Source organism: Lactuca virosa, chromosome 4 (genome assembly GCF_052849685.1).
Source record: "Lactuca virosa cultivar CGN04683 chromosome 4, Lactuca_virosa_CGN04683_v6, whole genome shotgun sequence".
NCBI classification, from domain to species: Eukaryota; Viridiplantae; Streptophyta; class Magnoliopsida; order Asterales; family Asteraceae; genus Lactuca; species Lactuca virosa.
In genome coordinates, this window is record NC_136429.1 from 28,435,810 (window position 1) to 28,456,090 (window position 20,281).

The window sequence follows — 20,281 nt, forward strand, 5'->3', positions numbered from 1 at the left end:
GATTCTTCCACTATCTTGGATAAAGCATCATTATGGCATTGTCGTCTTAGACATGTAAGCAAGAAACGCATAGGCCAACTCCAAAAGGATGGAGTCTTGGAGTCATTTGACCTAAAGTCAGATGATAGTTGTGAATCTTGTTTGCTTGGGAAAATGACAAAGTCACCCTTCACTGGTACTTGTGCTAGGGGTGAAGGTTTGTTGGATCTTGTACACACAGATGTGTGTGGACCCTTCAGAACTGCCACAAGGGATGCTAACCGCTTCTATGTGACTTTTACTGATGATTATAGTAGATATGGATATGTCTACTTAATCAAGCATCAGTCAGAAACCTTTTGAAAAGTTCAAGGAGTTTAAACAGGAAGTGGAGAATCAGTTGGGCAGGAACATTAAGATGCTTCGATTCGATCGAGGTGGTGAGTATCTTAGTACAGAGTTCCTTGACTATCTTAAGGAATGTGGGATTGTCTCACAATTGACACCTCCCAGGACACCACAGTTGAATGGTGTGGCTGAGAGGCGTAATCGGACCTTGTTGGACATGGTTCTTTCCATGATGAGTCAAGCTTCGCTACCAATCTCATTTTGGGGGTATGCCTTAGAGACTGCCGCCCATATCCTTAATCTAGTCCCTACAAAGAAGGTTGCCAAAACACCTCATGAGATGTGGACTGGGAAGGTTCCCAATCTAGATCACATCAAGATTTGGGGTTGTGAGGCTTTCGTGAGGTGCGAGACTCACGATAAGCTCAAACCTCGAAGTGAGAGGTGTATTTTCATCGGCTACCCACATAAATCCTTTGGCTACCACTTCTACAGACCCAGTGATAATGTGGTCTTTGTAGCAAGGAGAGGAGTCTTTCGTGAGAGAGAGTTCATAAGCCAAGGAAACAGTGGGAGGCAAATTGACCTTGAAGAAGTTCAAGATTCAAGTGGTGAAGGAACCTCAAACCCTAGCAATCAACCTGAGGAGGAAACTCATGTTGATCCAACTGACGAGTCTGTACCTCTGAGGCATTCCACGAGAGTTAGGAATGCACCTGAGCATTACTATGGTTTCCATATTAGTGTGGAAGGTGATACACTTATCAGTGATAACATACCGGTAAGTCTGGATGAACCTAACAGCTACACGGAATCCATGACAGGCCCTGAGGCTGCTAAATGGAAAGAGGCTATGGACAACGAGATACAGTCTATGTATGACAATCAAGTTTGGAACTTGGTCGACAATGTACCAGGTCGTAAGACAGTCGGGTGCAAATGGATCTTCAAGAAGAAGACCTACATGGATGGTAATATACACACTTATAAGGCACGACTAGTTGCAAAGGGCTTTTCTCAAACTATGGGAGTTGATTATGATGAGACCTTTTCACCAGTAGAAAAGATTAAGTCTATTAGGGTTATGTTAGCCATTGTTGCATTTCATGATTATGAAATATGGAAAATGGATGTCAAAACTACTTTCCTTAATGGAAAGTTGGATGAGGATGTTTACATGAGCCAGCCAGAGGGTTTTGTCAGTATAGAGTACCCTAATAGAGTGTGTAAGCTTGATAAATCCATCTATGGATTGAAACAAGCACCTCGCAGATGGAATCTTTGTTTCGATGAGAAAGTCAAAGAGTTTGGCTTTTCGAGGAGCGAAGATGAATATTGTGTATATGTCAAGGCTAGTGGGAGTATAGTCAGCTTTTTGGTATTGTATGTGGATGACATATTACTCATAGGAAATGACATCCCAACTCTGCAGGAAGTGAAGTCCTGGATTGGGAAGTGTTTCGTTATGAAGGACCTTGGTGAAGCTGCCTATATCCTAGGGATAAGGATTTTGAAAGATAGGAGTAAGAGACTAATTGGACTTACTCAGAGTACCTACTTGGATAAGGTGCTGAATAGGTTCGGCATGCAGAATTCCAAGAAAGGAGAGTTACCAATCCATAGTAACGCCAGATTGAGTAAGACTCAGAGCCCGAGTATAGAGGCTGAGATAGTTGAGATGAGTCGAGTACCGTATGCTTCCGTTGTAGACTCGATCATGTATGCTATGACTTGTACTCATCCTGATGTGGCCTTTGCTTTGAGCATGGTCAGCAGATATCAGGGGAACCCTGGCAAGCCTCACTGGACTGCGGTAAAGAACATTCTCAAGTACCTGCGGAGGACTAAGGACTGGGTCCTTACCCTCGGTGGGAGTGATGACTTGAGAGTAGTAGGGTATAGTGATGCTAGCTTCCAGACTGATAGGGATAATTTCCGCTCTCAGTCAGGCTGGGTCTTTACCTTAAACGGAGGAGCAATTACTTGGAAAAGTTCCAAGCAGGAGACAGTGGCTGATTCAACTTGTGAATCAGAGTATATAGCAGCAAGCGAGGCAACAAATGAGGCTATATGGCTAAAGAAATTCATTGGAGACCTTGGAGTTGTACCAGCTATAAAAGAGCCTATGGAGATTTTCTGTGATAGTGAAAGTGCAGTTGCCTTAGCTAAGGAACCAAGGGATCACGGAAGTGATGGGTTTTTGAGCATTCTAACACTTCCTAAGTGTACATGCAACCCTAATAACCTTGAATCTATGTTTTCTCTATATACATGCAAATTTCTTTTTCAAGGTTATTTCCTAACTAGCATGGCATGGGGATTACATAAAACATAAAACTAGTAGAAATACATACCTTGTTGTTGCTTGGATTCCTTCAAGACTTTGTGAGCCTAGCACCCCAAATGTTGTGCCTCAAATGCTTCACACAACACCACAAGACTTGGAATAACTTGAGATAATACTTCTAGCACTCAAAATCGGTTATGCCCTCTCTAGTAACACTAGGTCACGATTTTGCTAGCCATAGGGTTCCTTTTATAGTGTTGTCACAATTAGGGTTTACACATGAATGCCCTTAATTGTCATGACTCTTGATTTCTCTTGATCCATGGGTTTGTAACTCCCATGGACTATCCATGCAGCTCCATATGGTTATAACGAAACCCATAAACCATGGATCATTAATCCACCATAAAAGAATTGATGATTGTCATAATCAACCCTATATATTTAATTAGTCTCACTTTGATCACCAAATTAATACTAGATTAATACTTGATCAATACTAATTAAATAATATTATTATTAATATATTAGAACTTATAATATATTAATAATCATAAGTGCCTTATTCTCTCATTTAGTCTATCCAAGTATTGCAATGCCATGCAACCCAAATGGACCATGCCGGGTCGGGTCAAGTACATACCAAATAAAGTTATGGACTTAGACACTATATCCAACAGTCTCCCACTTGGATAAGTCTAATAACTATATTTGCAAATATGACTTCAAAATCCGACTAGCAATCGTAGCTCTTTCAAAGTCTCTCGGAACTGAGATGATGATGATACGCCATTTAAGATAAGTGATCATATAATCCTCTGTTCTCATGATATCAGCCGGACAAACACATGGAACGTGGTCTTACTTATTGTCCAGCATTTGTTTCTCGATCTCTGATTTGTTTCGACATAGAACTAAATTGAACACATCAATTAGGTTCTGACCGGGCCCGGTACATAGGTCAAAACCAAATCATCGAGGGGCCCAGATATCGCTTCTATTTCTAGAAGGAACAGATAAACTTCGACTGATATGCTTGTATTAACTACTTGTTGAATTATTCACAAAGGCACGTTTTATAACATCGAGTTACCAATGCGTTTTCGTACAATCAATGAATAACCAACTCACAGTCAACAACTCATATCTCTAGGTTTGAAGATTTATATGATATTACCATCTCACGATCACTCGAGATAAATTCCATGAAGTGATGCAAGTGAGCGTGGGTTGGATCCAATACTCAGCCCTTATGAGTACTCATGAATGTTGTAGCAACCATTGCATTGTCTAAAGCACTTTAGACAAATCATACAAGCCAATTTCATGACAGTCTTGATTCATATCTACTTCCAACATATGACTGACTGTGGATGGTTTGAATAATATGATATATACCATAACATAATTATTCTGGAAGTCAAAACATGCAAAGTGAAACACAAGAATAATACTAATCTTATATGGCCCCAACACTTTGAGTGTAAATAAAAACACCTTTTATTTAAGCACCATATTGATTACTCATTATTTATGTTTCGATTAATCAACTTTATGCTTGAATTAAAACATTAGTTGTCCCATGCTCCAAGCATGTACACTATGGTTTTCAAAACAACAATTATGCCATACTCCAAGTATGCATACTATGTTTACATATGGTCCTCTCTTTGTGAAATAGATCAATTGACAATATTCCAATGATGCTCATTTCACAATTCCAATCCTTGTTGTAAATGAAAGAATACCAAACTCTTGCCATTTACTGTAATCTGTTAGATTCTAAACTTATATGCAATGGTCCCCTTGTAATGACTATGCACAGAAGTCACAAAGACTTGACAACAGACATTACAGGATATTTCAATGGAAAGCAATTCCATGAAGTCTCAAATTCAAAATACATTCCTTTGAACATCCTTCTTGCATTAAGTTCTCTAATCTTACACAGATTCAAAAGGTAACTTCCACCTATGGAAACAATTCCATATTCCTTCTTGCATTAAGTTCTCTAATCTTACACAGATTCAAAGAGTAACTTCCAATTGTCCATGAGTAACCAATCTTTGGTAAACCTCAAACTGTCCTCGACAATTTTGCTTAATCATTTTAGTCATTTCCAGTTCTATTCCTTTTTTTTCCATCTTAATGCCCTAGGCATTTGGAAAATTTAGAATGGATGAATATTATAGCACATGTAATCAAACTTATACCCAAAGCATATGGGACATGATTTATGCTATAAAATTTTTTATTTGCCATGTTTTCATAATTCGAACTATGAAGAGGTATGCCGTAATCATAATCGAATTTTGAGAACGCAACATATATAGAAATTCCTTATGTTGAATAATTCCAACATAACATTCACATATATCCTTGACTAAAGTTGATAAAACTCAATCTAAGCTGGTAGAATTGGAATGAAGTATAAAATCCTCACCCTTAATTATAGCAAACAACTTTTCAAAGCAAATTGAAACTTTTGTTTTCTATAATTAACATTGCTAACCTGCAATATTTAACATAATCGTCATGCTCCCACTAGCATAATGATTACCAGCATAACACTTTATGCTCCCACTAGCTTTGACATGTACTCAGAAATCAACTGGACTTCTAGAAATCAATACTTTATTGACTTTCTTACCAAAGTTCATATTTCTGATACTAGATTGCTTTGATAAGACTTTATCAAAAACATACACCTTTCCTTAGATAGCTCACATGTTTGTCTAGACCTTTTGCAATTCTCACTAGTTAGTGTGTCGGTTAACCACACACGCTCCACTAACTATATGAGAATGCAAATATCACAACCTCTATCTACTTAAAATCTTCTTAGTGGAAGCGTTTCCTCACCATCATTTTCATGAATCGAAGAGAAACCTTATGACACTTAGATTTTATGGTGTATCTGTTCCTATCCATATGAATTTGTCATAACCATAATCACAGGACTAGGTTAGTGACACTTCCAAATTCATATGGACTGAACTTGTGCAATCTTAATTTCTTGCCACCTGGTAGCACAATGCCCACCATTGCTTCCGGGTTGTTATGCAAACAATTGAGAACTCATAGAACTCACAAGCATAATCAACTTTCAACTGGAATAGACACAGAAACAAGAATATGTCAACACGATAGGTTACAAACCTCAAGTCGTGGGCTAGTGATTAACAAAACTCTTGATTTAGTTCTTGAAACTATTTCAGAATCATTTAGACTCCCACTATCCTCTTGACATATAAGACTTCTCTTTGTCAAGAACCATTCCTTGACAATACAAATATTCAAGAGCTAGTGCGGATTCTTATTAAGTTAAACACTTCTCACTATTGGTCTTAGCTGGTCTTTGTTTTATCCAAAACATCACAACTTACCAATCTCAAATGTACAAGAATAGGAAACATCTTACTCTACATTTGACAAGTGTTATGAACTTTCTAAAGACTATGTCACTCAAGTTATAATCTTGGAGTATAACTCCAGGATTTGTTTTTGGCACGAAGTATGAATTATCTTTTGATTTAACCATTTCAACAATTCACGATTCCTCTCCTCAGGCAACAAACACACTAAGGTGTCCTTAGAGGATCAATTGTGATATGGTTCCATAATCACTAAGATAATCATAAAACAAAATACACAAGTACTCTCCCATCTCTTCAGATTGAAGAAAATTTTATCTTTCTGCCTTATTTGATTCTTCTTATTCATTTTGCCATACATTGAAACTTTTCCAATGTTTCAGAATTACATTTAAACTCGTAAGCATAACCATATTTACTAAACTTTAGTAAGTCATAACGAATAATCGTATCTACCTTTGTGGTGGACCTGACCAGCACACAACCAAGTGTACCTAATCTTTTAGTCCTTCACTTGACTCACATGTACATGTGAACAAGGAATTAGTCTTAATTTCCCAAAGACGAAAACTTCTCATTCATCATACAATACAAGTTGCATGATTCCAAGTTTCTATCTAACTGAAACTTGGGCGATGAGAATCTTTCCTTATTTGGTAAATTATGATACTACCACAAATGAAAGAATCAAATCCATTTTCAAATATTGCTATTAATGGAAACATATAATCAACAATTTTTCACAAATGCCATTGTAAGGATACTTAAAATAAATAAAATCAAAACTTTTTTTTATTTTAAAACTTTACGGAAAACTTATCCTTACAACCCATATGAAAACCTTGTTGTTATCTATTCCTAAGCAATATGTCTCAACTCTTAAGTAATAGCTCAAAATTCTGATCACCGAACCATGCGATCAAAATCCCTCTTCGCGATCAGAATCAGCATATCCTTCCTTTAAGTTTCTTCAATTTTCTTTGATTCTTAAAACATCAACATGTGACCCAGTCACATCATGCAATAAGAATCTCAGAATAGAAACTTAATAGAGTTCGACAATGGACTTTACCTGAAGTAGAGTCAAACATTTGACTTTACTATCCTTATGGATTTTTAGGTAAATTTGGCAGCTTCGCAACCAATGCCCTTCCTTTGGCAACAGAAACATATGGACTCTTTGGAAACGGTACACGGGACTATCACAGACCTAGCCTTTCTCTTTACCATTTGGTCAACCGAGTTGACTATGGCCAATCCCTTTCAATTGGGAAGAGAAAGTTTTTCTGGACTTCCAATGTTACCATTGTCAATGTCCATGGAAGTTTGGGAAGTTGATCTTCCAATCAAATTTTGCTTTACCAATGCTCCAAATCATTGCTGATTCATCATTATCAAGCAAATAGGTAAGATCATTAAGGGTCATGTCATGATCTGTTATCAGGGAGTGACCAAGTCAACAACCAGCTACCTTGAGACTTCGACACCCGACTCTCCCGGCTTGTTAATATGTGACTTAATCTCCAAGACCTAAGCACATATAGACTTTGTTTGCCAATAGGGATTGAGTGACTTAGAACTTATCATGACTTGAAACTTGTGGGATAGGGAGATTTATTGGAGTAGGTGGAGGAAGTGAAGTATGATTTTCAGTCCCACTAATGCATAACAAAGGGATTGATCTTTCACCTTGATTGCTATTCGGGATATCATCTTCATTAGAAAGCTTCTTCCTAAAGATTTGGGAAGACCATAGCTGTCTAAACTAGACATCTATAATGGGAGAAATTCAAGTTAGTTGATTTAAAGTCCTTAATATAACACCCAATATGAAATATTAAGGCTAGGACCCAATAACCTATTTATAACTGGAAGAGGGATGTCGTAATCCAAATTATAAAATAGTTAAAGGTAGGTAAATGACGATTTACCAATTTCCACCATGAAAAACGAAATATAATTAAGTTTTAATTGGATTTGAAACTCCTAGATCTTTTGAGATACATTGAACTTTCAATGGCATGTTTGAATCTCGATTGTGCCCTCTCAAGTTTGTGACTGGGATGCCGAGGATCACAAACAAGGTGTGAATAACCATACAAATTGACTTGGTACCCTCAACAATATTACCTAATCGATGTGCCGGTTAACCACACACGCTCCACCGATCTATAATAAAGTCAAGTTACCCTTTGCCACTCTTACTAGTCCCTGTTAGTGTGCCGGTTAACCACACACGCTCCACTAACGACTTGGTAAGGTACAAAGTGTAATTTTATGGGCTAGCACCAATTTCACATTTTCCTAAAGTAACTAAGATTGGGAATTTATAATGTATAGTTACTTTATAATTCATTATACTTTTAACGAGTATTTAAAGTCGTATCCTACCCGTTCGGCTAACGACCCTCCACCGATCAAGGAAGCGGTGGATGAGAGTGGACACCCATTAAGTCACCATTTTATAGGCAACAACCTTATACCCCCCTTATAGACCGGCTTCGTGAATGAGGCCTACTGACGGTAAGAATGACATATTCTTATACATATCTATATAATAAAATTATAATAATAGTATAAGTGTTGATTTTTTAAACTTTTTAAAAATCTAAGGTTTAATTTGGAATTAAAGTATTAAAGTATAAGACTTTTCAAATTCCAAAACTTGAGGGCAAGATTCGAAACTATTCCAAGTCTCTTCAATTTGTAACTTATGAGTTTTAATGGTTCATAAAAATGAAGACTCTTCATTTTATGAAACCTCTTTAGTTTTTTTAATCATAATTAAAAGAAGTGACTTTTGGTTATCCATAACTTGAGGACAAGTTATGGACACCATCATAGCCATTAAGATCATGAATTAAACACACATGGAGGTTACACATAACTCCTATGATCTTCTAAACTCATATGAACACAAATTCATGTCAACCAATTTCAAGAAATCATATAAACATATACAATACTTGAAAATTGATAAAAGTCATGTAAAATGGGTTAACATAATCATTATCATTTTGAAAAACAGATTTTACAAGTCCAAAACAGATTGGGATAATGATCTTAATCCATTTCCAACAACAAAACTCGAAAAAACTGCCCAGCACGCTCCTACTCGCCGAGTGCACTATTCTACTCGTCGAGTAGGATGAATTTGTTCATGGACTCGGCGAGTCCTCCCCATGGACTCGGCGAGTCCAGTCGTCAGAGTGCATAATTTTCGATTTTTTAAGCAGTTTTGCATCAAGTATACAGAAAACAATCCTAAGCTCTGATACCACTGATGGGTTTTTGAGCATTCTAACACTTCCTAAGTGTACATGCAACCCTAATAACCTTGAATCTATGTTTTCTCTATATACATGCAAATTTCTTTTTCAATGTTATTTCCTAACTAGCATGACATGGGGATTACATAAAACATAAAACTAGTAGAAATACATACCTTGTTGTTGCTTGGATTCCTTCAAGACTTTGTGAGCCTAGCACCCCAAATGTTGTGCCTCAAATGCTTCATACAACACCACAAGACTTGGAATAACTTGAGATAATACTTTTAGCACTCAAAATCGGTTATGCCCTCTCTAGTAACACTAGGTCACGATTTTGCTAGCCATAGGGTTCCTTTTATAGTGTTGTCACAATTAGGGTTTACACATGAATGCCCTTAATTGTCATGACTCTTGATTTCTCTTGATCCATGGGTTTGTAACTCCCATGGACTATCCATGGAGCTCCATATGGTTATAACCAAACCCATAAACCATGGATCATTAATCCACCATAAAAGAATTGATGATTGTCATAATCAACCCTATATATTTAATTAGTCTCACTTTGATCACCAAATTAATACTAGATTAATACTTGATCAATACTAATTAAATAATAATATTATTAATATATTAGAACTTATAATATATTAATAATCATAAGTGCCTTATTCTCTCATTTAGTCTATCCAAGTATTGCAATGCCATGCAACCCAAATGGACCATGCCGGGTCGGGTCAAGTACATACCAAATAAAGTTATGGACTTAGACACTATATCCAACAGGAAGATCCAGAAACATCGACAGAAAATACCATTTCATCAGACATCGAATAGAAGAAGGACTCCTCGTGGCAAAGAGGGTATCATCGGATGAGAACCCAACAGATCCCCTCACGAAGGGACTGGGTAGGGTTAAGCATCTTCAGCATGCGAGGCGCATAGGGCTAAAGGATGATATTAGTTTTAGAAATTAGATAGCTTTGAAATTTGTAAAGTGTAATTGACATTTGATGATAAGTAAAAGTTGCTGTTTATTTATAAGTAAAGTGTTGCTATCTTCTGTCAATCGTTTACTATCATTTCATTTTGCATGTTTTGACTTCCAGAATAATTATGTTATGGTATATCATATTATTCAAATTCTCCACAGTCGGTAATATGTTGGAAGTAGATATGAATCAAGACTGTCATGAAGCTAGCTTGTAGATGTCTAAAGTGTTGGACATAACAAGGGTTGCTACAACATTCATGAGTGCTCATAAGTTCTGAGTATTGGATTCAACCCACGCTTACTTGTATCACTTCATGGAATTTATCTCGAGTGACCGTGAGACGGTAATATCATATAAGTCTTCAAACCTAGAGATATGAGTTGTTGACTATGAGTTGGTTATACATTGATTGTACGAAAACGCATTGGTAACTCGATGTTATAAAACGTGCCTTTGTGTATAATTCAAAAAGTAGTAGAAAAAGCATATAAGTCGAAGTTTATCTGTTCCTTCTTGGATTAGAAGCGATATCTGGACCCCTCGATGATTTTGTTGTGACCTATGTACTGGGCCCGGTCAGAACTAAATTGATGTGTTCGATTAAGTTCTATGTCAAACAAATCGGAAATCGGGAAACAAACTGCTGGACAATAAGTATGACATTGTTCCATGTATTTGTCCGGCTGATATCTAGAACAGAGGATTATATGATCACTTATCTTAAATGGCGTATCATCATCATCTCAGTTCCGCAAGACTTTGAAAGAGTTACGATTGTTGATCGGTTCCTGAAGTTATTCTTGCAGTTATAGTTATTAGACTTATCCAAGTGGGAGACTATTGGATTAGGTGTCTAAGTTCATAACTATTTCTGGAATGTACTTGACCCGATTGGCATGGTCCATTTGGGTTGCATGGCATTGCAACACTTGGATAGACAAAATGAGAGGAAGGACACTTAAGGTTTATTAATATATTATAAGTTCTAATATATCAATAATATTATTTAATTAGTATTGATCAAGAATTAATTTAGAATTAATTTGGTGATCAAAAGGAGACTAATTAAATATATGGGGTTGATTGTGTAAATCATCCATTCTGATATAGTGGGCTAATGATCCATGGTTTATTGAATTGGGCTAAAACCCATAAGGTGCTCCATGGATAGTCCATGGAGGTTATAAACCCATGGATCATGGAATATGAAAAGCCATGTCAATTAGGGTTTACATATTGTAACCCTACTTGTGGCACAACTATAAAAGGACCCCATGGGCTACCAAAATCGGCACTATGTGTAGAACAATAGGGCTAGCCGATTTTGAGTGAGTGTGGACTTCTCTCAAAGTTATTCCAAGAGTTGTGGTGTTGTGTGAAACATTTGAGGCATCACACTTGAGGTGCTAGGCTCACAAGGTTCTCAAGGAATCCAAGCAACAAGAAAGGTATGTTCTCCTACTAGCTTTAAGTTTCAAATTTCCGCATGCCATGCTAGTTAGGTTAAGAACCTTGGAAAATCAAATTTGCATGTATCTTAGTAAAACATAGATCCAAGGTTTCTAGGGTTGCATGTACACCTTAGGAGTGTTAGAATGCTCAAAACCATATATATATATATATATATATATATATATATATATATATATATATATATATATATATATATATATATATATATATATATTAACGGGGACTCTGTGGGGGTTCGGTATAGGACTGCTCACCCATGTTCATGTCCCTGTCCCAGTAATTAAAACAGGGGTTAATCTTACCCCTGCCCCGCCTGCGTCCCCGATTTTTTTAACAAATATCCTCATACGAGATTGGGACCGCACGGGTTCAAGGTCCCATGAAACTTTTTGACATCCATATCGTTTATCGTTTGATTTTGTAAGGATTAGTCGTGATATTAACGGTATATTTTTGAAGTGTTTTCTCTTTTGTGGCGATTTTCCCCATTTATAATAATAATAATAACTAGAAAAGGATCCCGGGCTTCGCCCAGGTTAGATAAGAATTTGAAAAAGGTTTTATTTACAATCCAAAGCATTTAATTTGAGAAAATAAGGTAGCTATACTTCCATTTTCTTCGGTGTCTCTGTAAAATGCAAAAAATGGCGTTGCACATAAGTGTAGAGTCTCTGGTTGCTGCTTTGGCATCATTCATTTTTCAAACCGATTTCCTACTCCAAATGAGGCACATAAGTGTAGAGTCTCTGTTTAGACAACATCACCTGCAATAATATAAAGGTCTTGTGAGAATTACAAAAGGGTAGAACTGTAATAAAAACCTGGATCACGTGCCACACATATATCCCCCTAAAAATAGTCAAAACACCTAATTATACTTTTAGTCCCACTGAAATATCATTTTTTTAGATATGGTCCAAGGAAAAAACTGTAAACCCTTTTTTGTTGCTATTTCATTGTAACTTAATGTTTTTCAACTTACAGTTGCTGTTAACAAATTAGATGCTAAAATCAATTTTTAAAAATGACCATTTTTCCATTATCTTCTCCATTTCTTTCATTTACTTCCTCATTCCAATGTATTGTGCTTATTGTTGGAATACATCTACCTAAACCCCTGAACAAATGCTTTATGTTTTGAAAGCCCTTGTTTCCTGCCAGATACATATCAGAAAGTGAATGAACCAATTGATCTTTTGTATCAGTAATCAACAATTGAGTTAAAGTTGAAGAGCTACAAACCTTTTTCATTAAATTTTCCAAAAATCAGATGGATTTCACTTCTAAATTGGAATGAAAAGGTCAACCTCATACCCATTAAAATCATATAAAAATTATAGAATACCTGTCATTCCTTTTATGATGAAACCGCATTCTTTCACACATGTGGTATTTTTGTCAAGCAATTGAATCAGGATTGGACATTTACAGAGAAAGTAAGATTTCAAATACTAATGAAAAATCAAAACCCAAATTAGAGTTTTGTACAAAACACCTGCTGGACAGAAAATGCAAAACAACTTTCTCAGACTCCAAATGTTGTATAAATCAAAGGTATGTTACCCTTCCACTGTGGAAGTGATTCGCAAATCTCCAAAAAAACACGGCAGCCCATTGAAGGTGCGTGCAATCAATCGAAAGAAGTGTTGAAAGAAGGACAAGTATGTACTTTCATTACTCTGGGATTGTGAAGATCGATTGGCTTAACCAATACACCCTTATTGGCTGGAACAGGAATGGAATTGGCTTCGCTCTTCTTCCGTCTTTTTATCCAAAAAATAAGCTTCAATGAAATTTGTATCAGAATCCTCTTCCCGTTCAAACTGCAACATGATATAAATTCATTATAATAACCAAAAATCAAAAGAAATTGAGATGAAGTTGGTTAAGAAAACAATAATCCCATTTTCTTATTAATCTGGCAATAAATCAACAAATCTAAGGTTATAAAATCCAACAAACAACTAAAAAGAAAAGAAGTGAATGAACATACCTGTTATTAAAGCTAGAAATCTTATTCAGTACACAGTGCCAATGACCATTCAACAACAGCTAAGTTCATACTTCTTAGTCAACTTACTAAGAATCTTGCTCCTTTCATGGTTATCAGGTTCACATGATGCGAAGAACATGAATTTGAAATCAATTTCATAAAATTGATACAGACACATAGACAGACATTTACATACAAACTATACACACAAATACATAAATATATATGACACAAATACATTCAAATCGTCTGCTGAAAATATACTTGTAAAAATAAAGAGGAAGAGATAAGGGATACAGGTGGAAGCAGAAGGCGACGACTTTTGATCGGAGGTGAGGATAAATGAAATAAATTCAAGTAAACAGAATAAACCCCCAATCGATTAAAGTAGGTAACAGCAAAACCTAGATTTTTGTGATTGGAGCTCATAGCGGTGGCACAGAGGCCGCAGCGCGATCGATTTTCGATGATGACAGCCCGAAGACCACAGTGAAAGAGGCATGGGAGAAATGAAAAGCGTTGTTGTGGGGGGTTGGGCTTTCCACAGAATATCACCCCTGTGTACCCTGATGGATTGGTGTTCGTCACTCTCCCAATCGATCTGTCACCCACTTCAAATTTCGCTATCGGTTCCTCCTCTTGTTCCAGCATCGAAGCTCCGTTTCCAAGGTACACCTGCCCATCCATCGTTATTATCCCCTTCACCGGTGTCACCGTTGGTGAATCGGGTATATCATCAAGCGGGATATGGAAATCTTCTTTTGGGGGGAGAATCAGGGTAATAGAATCAACATACACACACCCAGCCCGAAAGCATGTTCACCTGCAACCCAAAGTGAGAGATTAATCCGAAAATTAATCCGAAAATAAAAAACAACAAACCACAAATTAGATTCAGGTAGGTTTGAGCCCTAATTTGGAAGAGGGTCTGCAGGATAGTCGTGGTTTTCTTCTTGGCCGGTGCAGCAGGAGTAGGTGTTTGGCGAGAGGGATAGAGAGAGTTCTGGAAGGATGGAAGAAGGTGATGTTTGTTGAGTATAGGGTTGGTAAAGGTAAAGCGGTGGAGAATAAAGCGGTGACCATGGTTGAGTTAAAGTAAGCCGGTGACAGTACCCTGGTAAGGACCAAATTGCAATTTCAACAAACAATCAGACCAATTTCGATATATGAAAAATATGTGGACCAAAGATGCCAAATCCCACCAAGTTTACTGTTACTTTTTTTCACATCTTTAATATATAATAATAATAATAATAATAATAATAATAATAAGGGTTATGCAATAAGTACCTGTTAACCAAATTTACCCCCCCCCCCCTTAACTGAATCTAATCAATTTTTTAACATTTGATTTGACATCATTGTTTTGTTTATTTTCTTTTCTGTTTTCTTTTTTTGACATTTGATTTGACATGATTAGATTATATATATATATATATATATATATATATATATATATATATATATATATATATATATAATAAGATTAAAATATAAAATATAAAAAAATTAAAAACCGATTTTATATAGTCGCTCGAATTTATAATGTCATCCGATTTATAAAATGTTGTTCGAAATTTATAATAATAATAATAATATTAAAATAATAAATAATAAATAATAAAAAACCAATTTTATTTATCTATTCGAATTTTATAACGTCGTTCGAATTTATAATGCCGAATTTATAATGTCGTCCGCATTATAAATTTTTGTTCGAAATTTATAATAATAATAATAATAATAATATTAATATTAATATTAAAATATAATAATAATAATAATTATAATAATAATATAAATTAAAAATGAATTAAAAACAATAAAAAGACAAAAAAAAATAAAAAACAAAAAAAAAACAACAAAACAACAAAAAGACAAAAAATTAAATGTGGAATTGAAAATTTTAAGGGTTATTTATAGAAAATCCCTGATAATAATAATAATAATAAATCTTTATATATGTTAGTTTAATACGTACTTTTTTAAAATTCATTAACTCAACTGCAGCCTTAAAATGGATGAGTAATAATTTAATATCGAATCAGAATGCTGCCGCTGTCGATTTAATATCAAATCAGAATGCTGCCGCTGTGCTGACTCAGACAGCCAAACAAGTGTGTAGTGTTAAATTTGGAAAAAAGAGCCTCAAGTATTCTCAATTCTCAATTTAATATAAAACAATAAAACCAGTGTTTTAAAAACCGGTTGAACCGGTCGAACCGGGAAACGGAGATGAGGACGATTCGATTTGGATCGGTTTTATAACGATTTCCTGACCGGATTGAACCGGGCGGTTTTGGTAAAAAACCGGTTCAACCGGCTGAATTCAACCGTAATGGACCGGGTTGAACCGGACAGTCTTGAATTTTTGTTTTTGTTTTGGGCTTCTTTGTTTGATTTTGGCTTCTAGAATAATTGTTTTTATATGTTACATTCTATTTACGTTTGTAATACTAAAAAGATGATAAGTTTTGTAATCAATGTATGCAGGATAATTAAAAACATATAAAAATATAGAACCGGTTTGACCATCCGGTTGAACTGATCAAACCGGTCGAACCGGAAAACGTCACCCGACCGGTTCAATTAAAAAACCGGTTTTTAAAACATTAAATAAAACCCATTTAGTGTTAAATTCGAATCTGACCTTTATGTTGTATGAAATTCTTTTTGGCGCCCCAATACTTTAAGACGTTTTATGGCGGTAGATATTGCATTAATAAATATTTAGAACAAATAAAACAAATATTTAACCTATCAATGCTAATTTTATGGCGGTAGATATTGCATTAATAAATATTTAGAACAAATAAAACAAATATTTAACCTATCAATGCTAATTGATAGTATATTGGTAGTTTTAAAATGTGAATCCTATGAACTTTTGTGTCTACTTTTGGTAGATATAGTTTTCACTAAATACCTTTGTGTGTACTTTTGGACTTTTGGTAGATATAGTTTTCACTAAATATGGATAGGGAATTTAATTTATTAGGTAGTTATATTTTTGTTTTGTTTATATCGGAGTATTTTTTTTACACATATAGATATACTTCTATATGAACTTTTTGAAAGTATTTACATACAATCATTATGACCGACTGTAGCAAGTTACAACCGGTCATAATGGCCATATGTCACTACAAGAAAAAGTCGAAATTGCTAGGGAAAAAATCTATTGCAAAAAGCTGAAATTCCGTTGCAAAAGACGAATTATTATGGAATTTGAAACAACTCATTTACGTCCCTAAAAACCTCGTAGCCATGGTTTGCAACGGAAACAATAATTTTGTCGTAAATGTGACAACGGAATGAAATTCGTTATAGATTGTATTCCGTCGTGTATTCCGTAGTATGATTTTGCTGTCAATTTCGTAGTAGTTCTTCCATCACAAATTCCGTTATGGTGGATCCGTAGCAAATTCCTTGGTAATGAATCCATAGCAAAATCTGTGGTGACGAATCCCTAGCAAAATCTATGGTGATTAATCCATAGCTAAATTTGTTGTGATGAATACCTAACAAAATCTGTGGTGATGAATCCATAGCAAAATCCATGATGATTAATCCTTAGCAAAATTTGTGGTGATGAATCTCTAACAAAATTCGTGGTGATTAATCCCTAGAAAAATCCGTTGTGATTAATCTCTAGCAAAATCTGTGGTCTATATTCTGTTGCAGATTCCATAGCAAATTACGTATGAATATTTTCGTTGCAAAGCTAGATAGTTTCGAATGAATAATTAATTTACAAATTAAATCCAAATTGTTTTGTACTAATATATAAAAACAAAAATAACAAAAAATCAAATACCATTTATATCATAAATAAAACAATAAATATTTATTACATCGAAAATGAAAAGTTGTTAATCTAAAATAAATATTTTGCAATAAACAAATTAACACCTTATTATCTACTAGTTTGTAGTTGTTGAAAAACATTAATAATAGTAATTGTCGGTTGTAGTTGTTTATTAAGTTGTTCGATTCTTGTTGTGTTGGTCATCTTTGACCTTCATTATCTCATTAAGTTCTTCATTTTGCTCTTTTTGATGATTAACAAGCTCCCTCAATTCTTCATGTCCAACCTTTTTTTCCAGGATGTAATTAGATACTTTCGTTGTATCGTTAATCATGGGAACCACCTTTGTATATGAGCCAAATCCATACAGTCTTCTTTTCTTGTCATGACCACCAACAACATCATAAAATATTTGGTCATCCTCAGCTTCTTCACCTACAACTTCCAATTGTTCCCATTTTTCTATAAAGACAACCTACAAAATAATAATAATTTAAAAAGATATCAAAGTTATGAATAACATGAAGTCTACAATATAAAACCTTCCACTGAAATGAATGTTACATGAATTTTTCTATCCTTTTCATTTGTAAATGTCACTCTATTGTGATTCTTCGTGTGTATGTACAAGAACAATTCACTATGTTGTGGACCACGTCCTATTTTCCTCTTCTGCATAAATACCATAAATTGTAAAATATACACAAAAATATAAACATACAAATTCTGATGAACCATTAAAAAACTTACCAAATCAAAAGCAACCTTCAAATGAGAAGCGGATCCAGCGTTATGGGTAGGTAGTGGTATTCCATCAACCACCCCATTACTCCTATTGATCTTGTTCTTATCAGATTTCTGCTTGTATTCATTAGTATTCCATTTTGCTTGCCAGGAGTTCCAAACTTCTAGTGTAATATGAGGTGGTTTCCTATAAGTTGGGTTTCTTGTTATGTTCTGTATGTTGTAGAGATATTGGTCATAGCTTTGTGCCGCTTTACTTTCCCAAGCTTTCCTCACTTGTGTGTCTTTTGTTTCATCCCAGCAACAGTTTTTCTACACATAACAATATACACATAAGTTGAAATGTAAATGTTTACCAAACAATAATTTAAAACATATAATTAACTACCTTAAACTCCTCCCAATATAATTCTCGCATTTTGTTGATTACATTTCCCCGAGTGTACCCTTCTGCATCTACTCTTTGAAGAAATTATTTATTAATATAGGTAGCACAAGGGTCTGGTGGCAAGAACCTATAAATAATATGTTAGTTTTAGTTTTAGTTTTCAGTTCATATGTAGGTGTAGACCAGAAGGTTATATATCGAAAAAATTGTGTAATATATGATTGGTAACTCACGTTTTTTTCTAAACATCATTATTTAAATGCCCATCTGGTCCATAAGCGGAGGAATTGTTTTGGTTGCATGCAGTTTCCACAACATATCCATTAGAATTTGTTGTGGATGCTGTTACGGTTGTTGGTGTTGCTGTTGGGGTAGATTCTAGGGTAGGTGTTGGGATAGATGTATCTGTCGAGGATGTGGTAGTTAGTTTACGTAAGGAGGATGTGGTAGTTATTATAGGTGTTGATGGTACTGGTTTCGATGAAGGTGTTGAGGTTGTGGCATTAGATGAAGGTGTTAATGATGTGGTAGTCGATGTCGGTGCTAAGAATGGTGTCGATGGTGTAGGTGCTGAAGTTTTAGTGGTAGATGTAGGTGCTGAGGATGGTGTCGATGATGTAGGTGTTGAATTTTTGGTTGTAGATGGAGGTGTTGATGTGGTAGTGATCGATGTAAGTGTTGAGGATGATGTCGATGATTTAGGTGTAGAGGTTTTGGTAGTAGATGTAGGTGCATTGGATGTGGTCGCTGACATTGAGAAGTCTACTTCTTCATCAACTAAATGTTCGTTTAAGAATCTTGCAGTTGAAGTCCTGTTGCGGTTCAAAACCTGAGGTGCAATGAATCCTTTTTCCTTAACACCTGATGCTCCTTTTGATTTCAAGTTCGACATCTTTCCTGATTACATGTAAAAAAAAGTAGTCAATACCAATTTATTGAAGATGATCAGAGAACAAGAAAAGATGATCAGAGAACAAGAAATGATGATCACCACAATAGTAAATAAAAATAAATTTTATATGGGTGAAAACCTATATCACCAAACTCAATGCACAAACATAATGAAGAAATGTAGGTTTAGATCAATGAGCCGCCAGAGATGCTGACAGGAAATTTAAACCCTATTTCTAATAAGGTAATTGACCCTAATATGCAGGCTTAACGTGTGTAGGTTGGAGGGAAAGGATTTGCGAAAATTTTTGGATCTCTACTAGTGAAAAATTCAAACTGTTAAAATACAAATTAGCACTAATTATTTAGTAATTCAAAATTTTAAAGTGGTTCCAGCAAGAAAGAAAGGGTAATTTTAGTATTACTGTGAAGAATGAAAAATAGTAACGAGGTGTTCACACCATAATGACGGATATGGCATCATTGGATTAGATATTATCTCAATTTCTTAATTTAAAATTATAAATGAGAATTAAACAATATTAAAAAAATATAGGTGGATAAAATGTAAATGTTGCTATGATTGAAACAAAATTTATATATAAAAGCCGTATTTTGAGCATAAAAAATAAATATTGAAAGTTACGCCTCATTGATGACAAGTGGGTCATGGATCATGTGCATTGGGTGGTAGTGGCTTATAGTGTCATGTTAAGACCCATGGATGAC

At 35.2% G+C, this 20,281-nt stretch overlaps 1 protein-coding gene across 1 annotated transcript; it reads right to left on the reverse strand.

Annotated features, from left to right (window-relative positions):
* Positions 1 to 17,701: 17,701 nt before the first annotated feature.
* Positions 17,702 to 18,691, reverse strand: LOC145104221 (uncharacterized). Its single transcript, XM_079041494.1, has 4 exons — positions 18,662 to 18,691; positions 18,280 to 18,585; positions 18,094 to 18,201; positions 17,702 to 18,004 (listed from the first exon to the last, which is right to left on the reverse strand). The coding sequence occupies exons 1-4, from the start codon at positions 18,689 to 18,691 to the stop codon at positions 17,702 to 17,704; spliced, it is 747 nt and encodes a 248-aa protein (XP_078897620.1).
* Between the last annotated feature and the right edge of the window lie 1,590 nt (positions 18,692 to 20,281).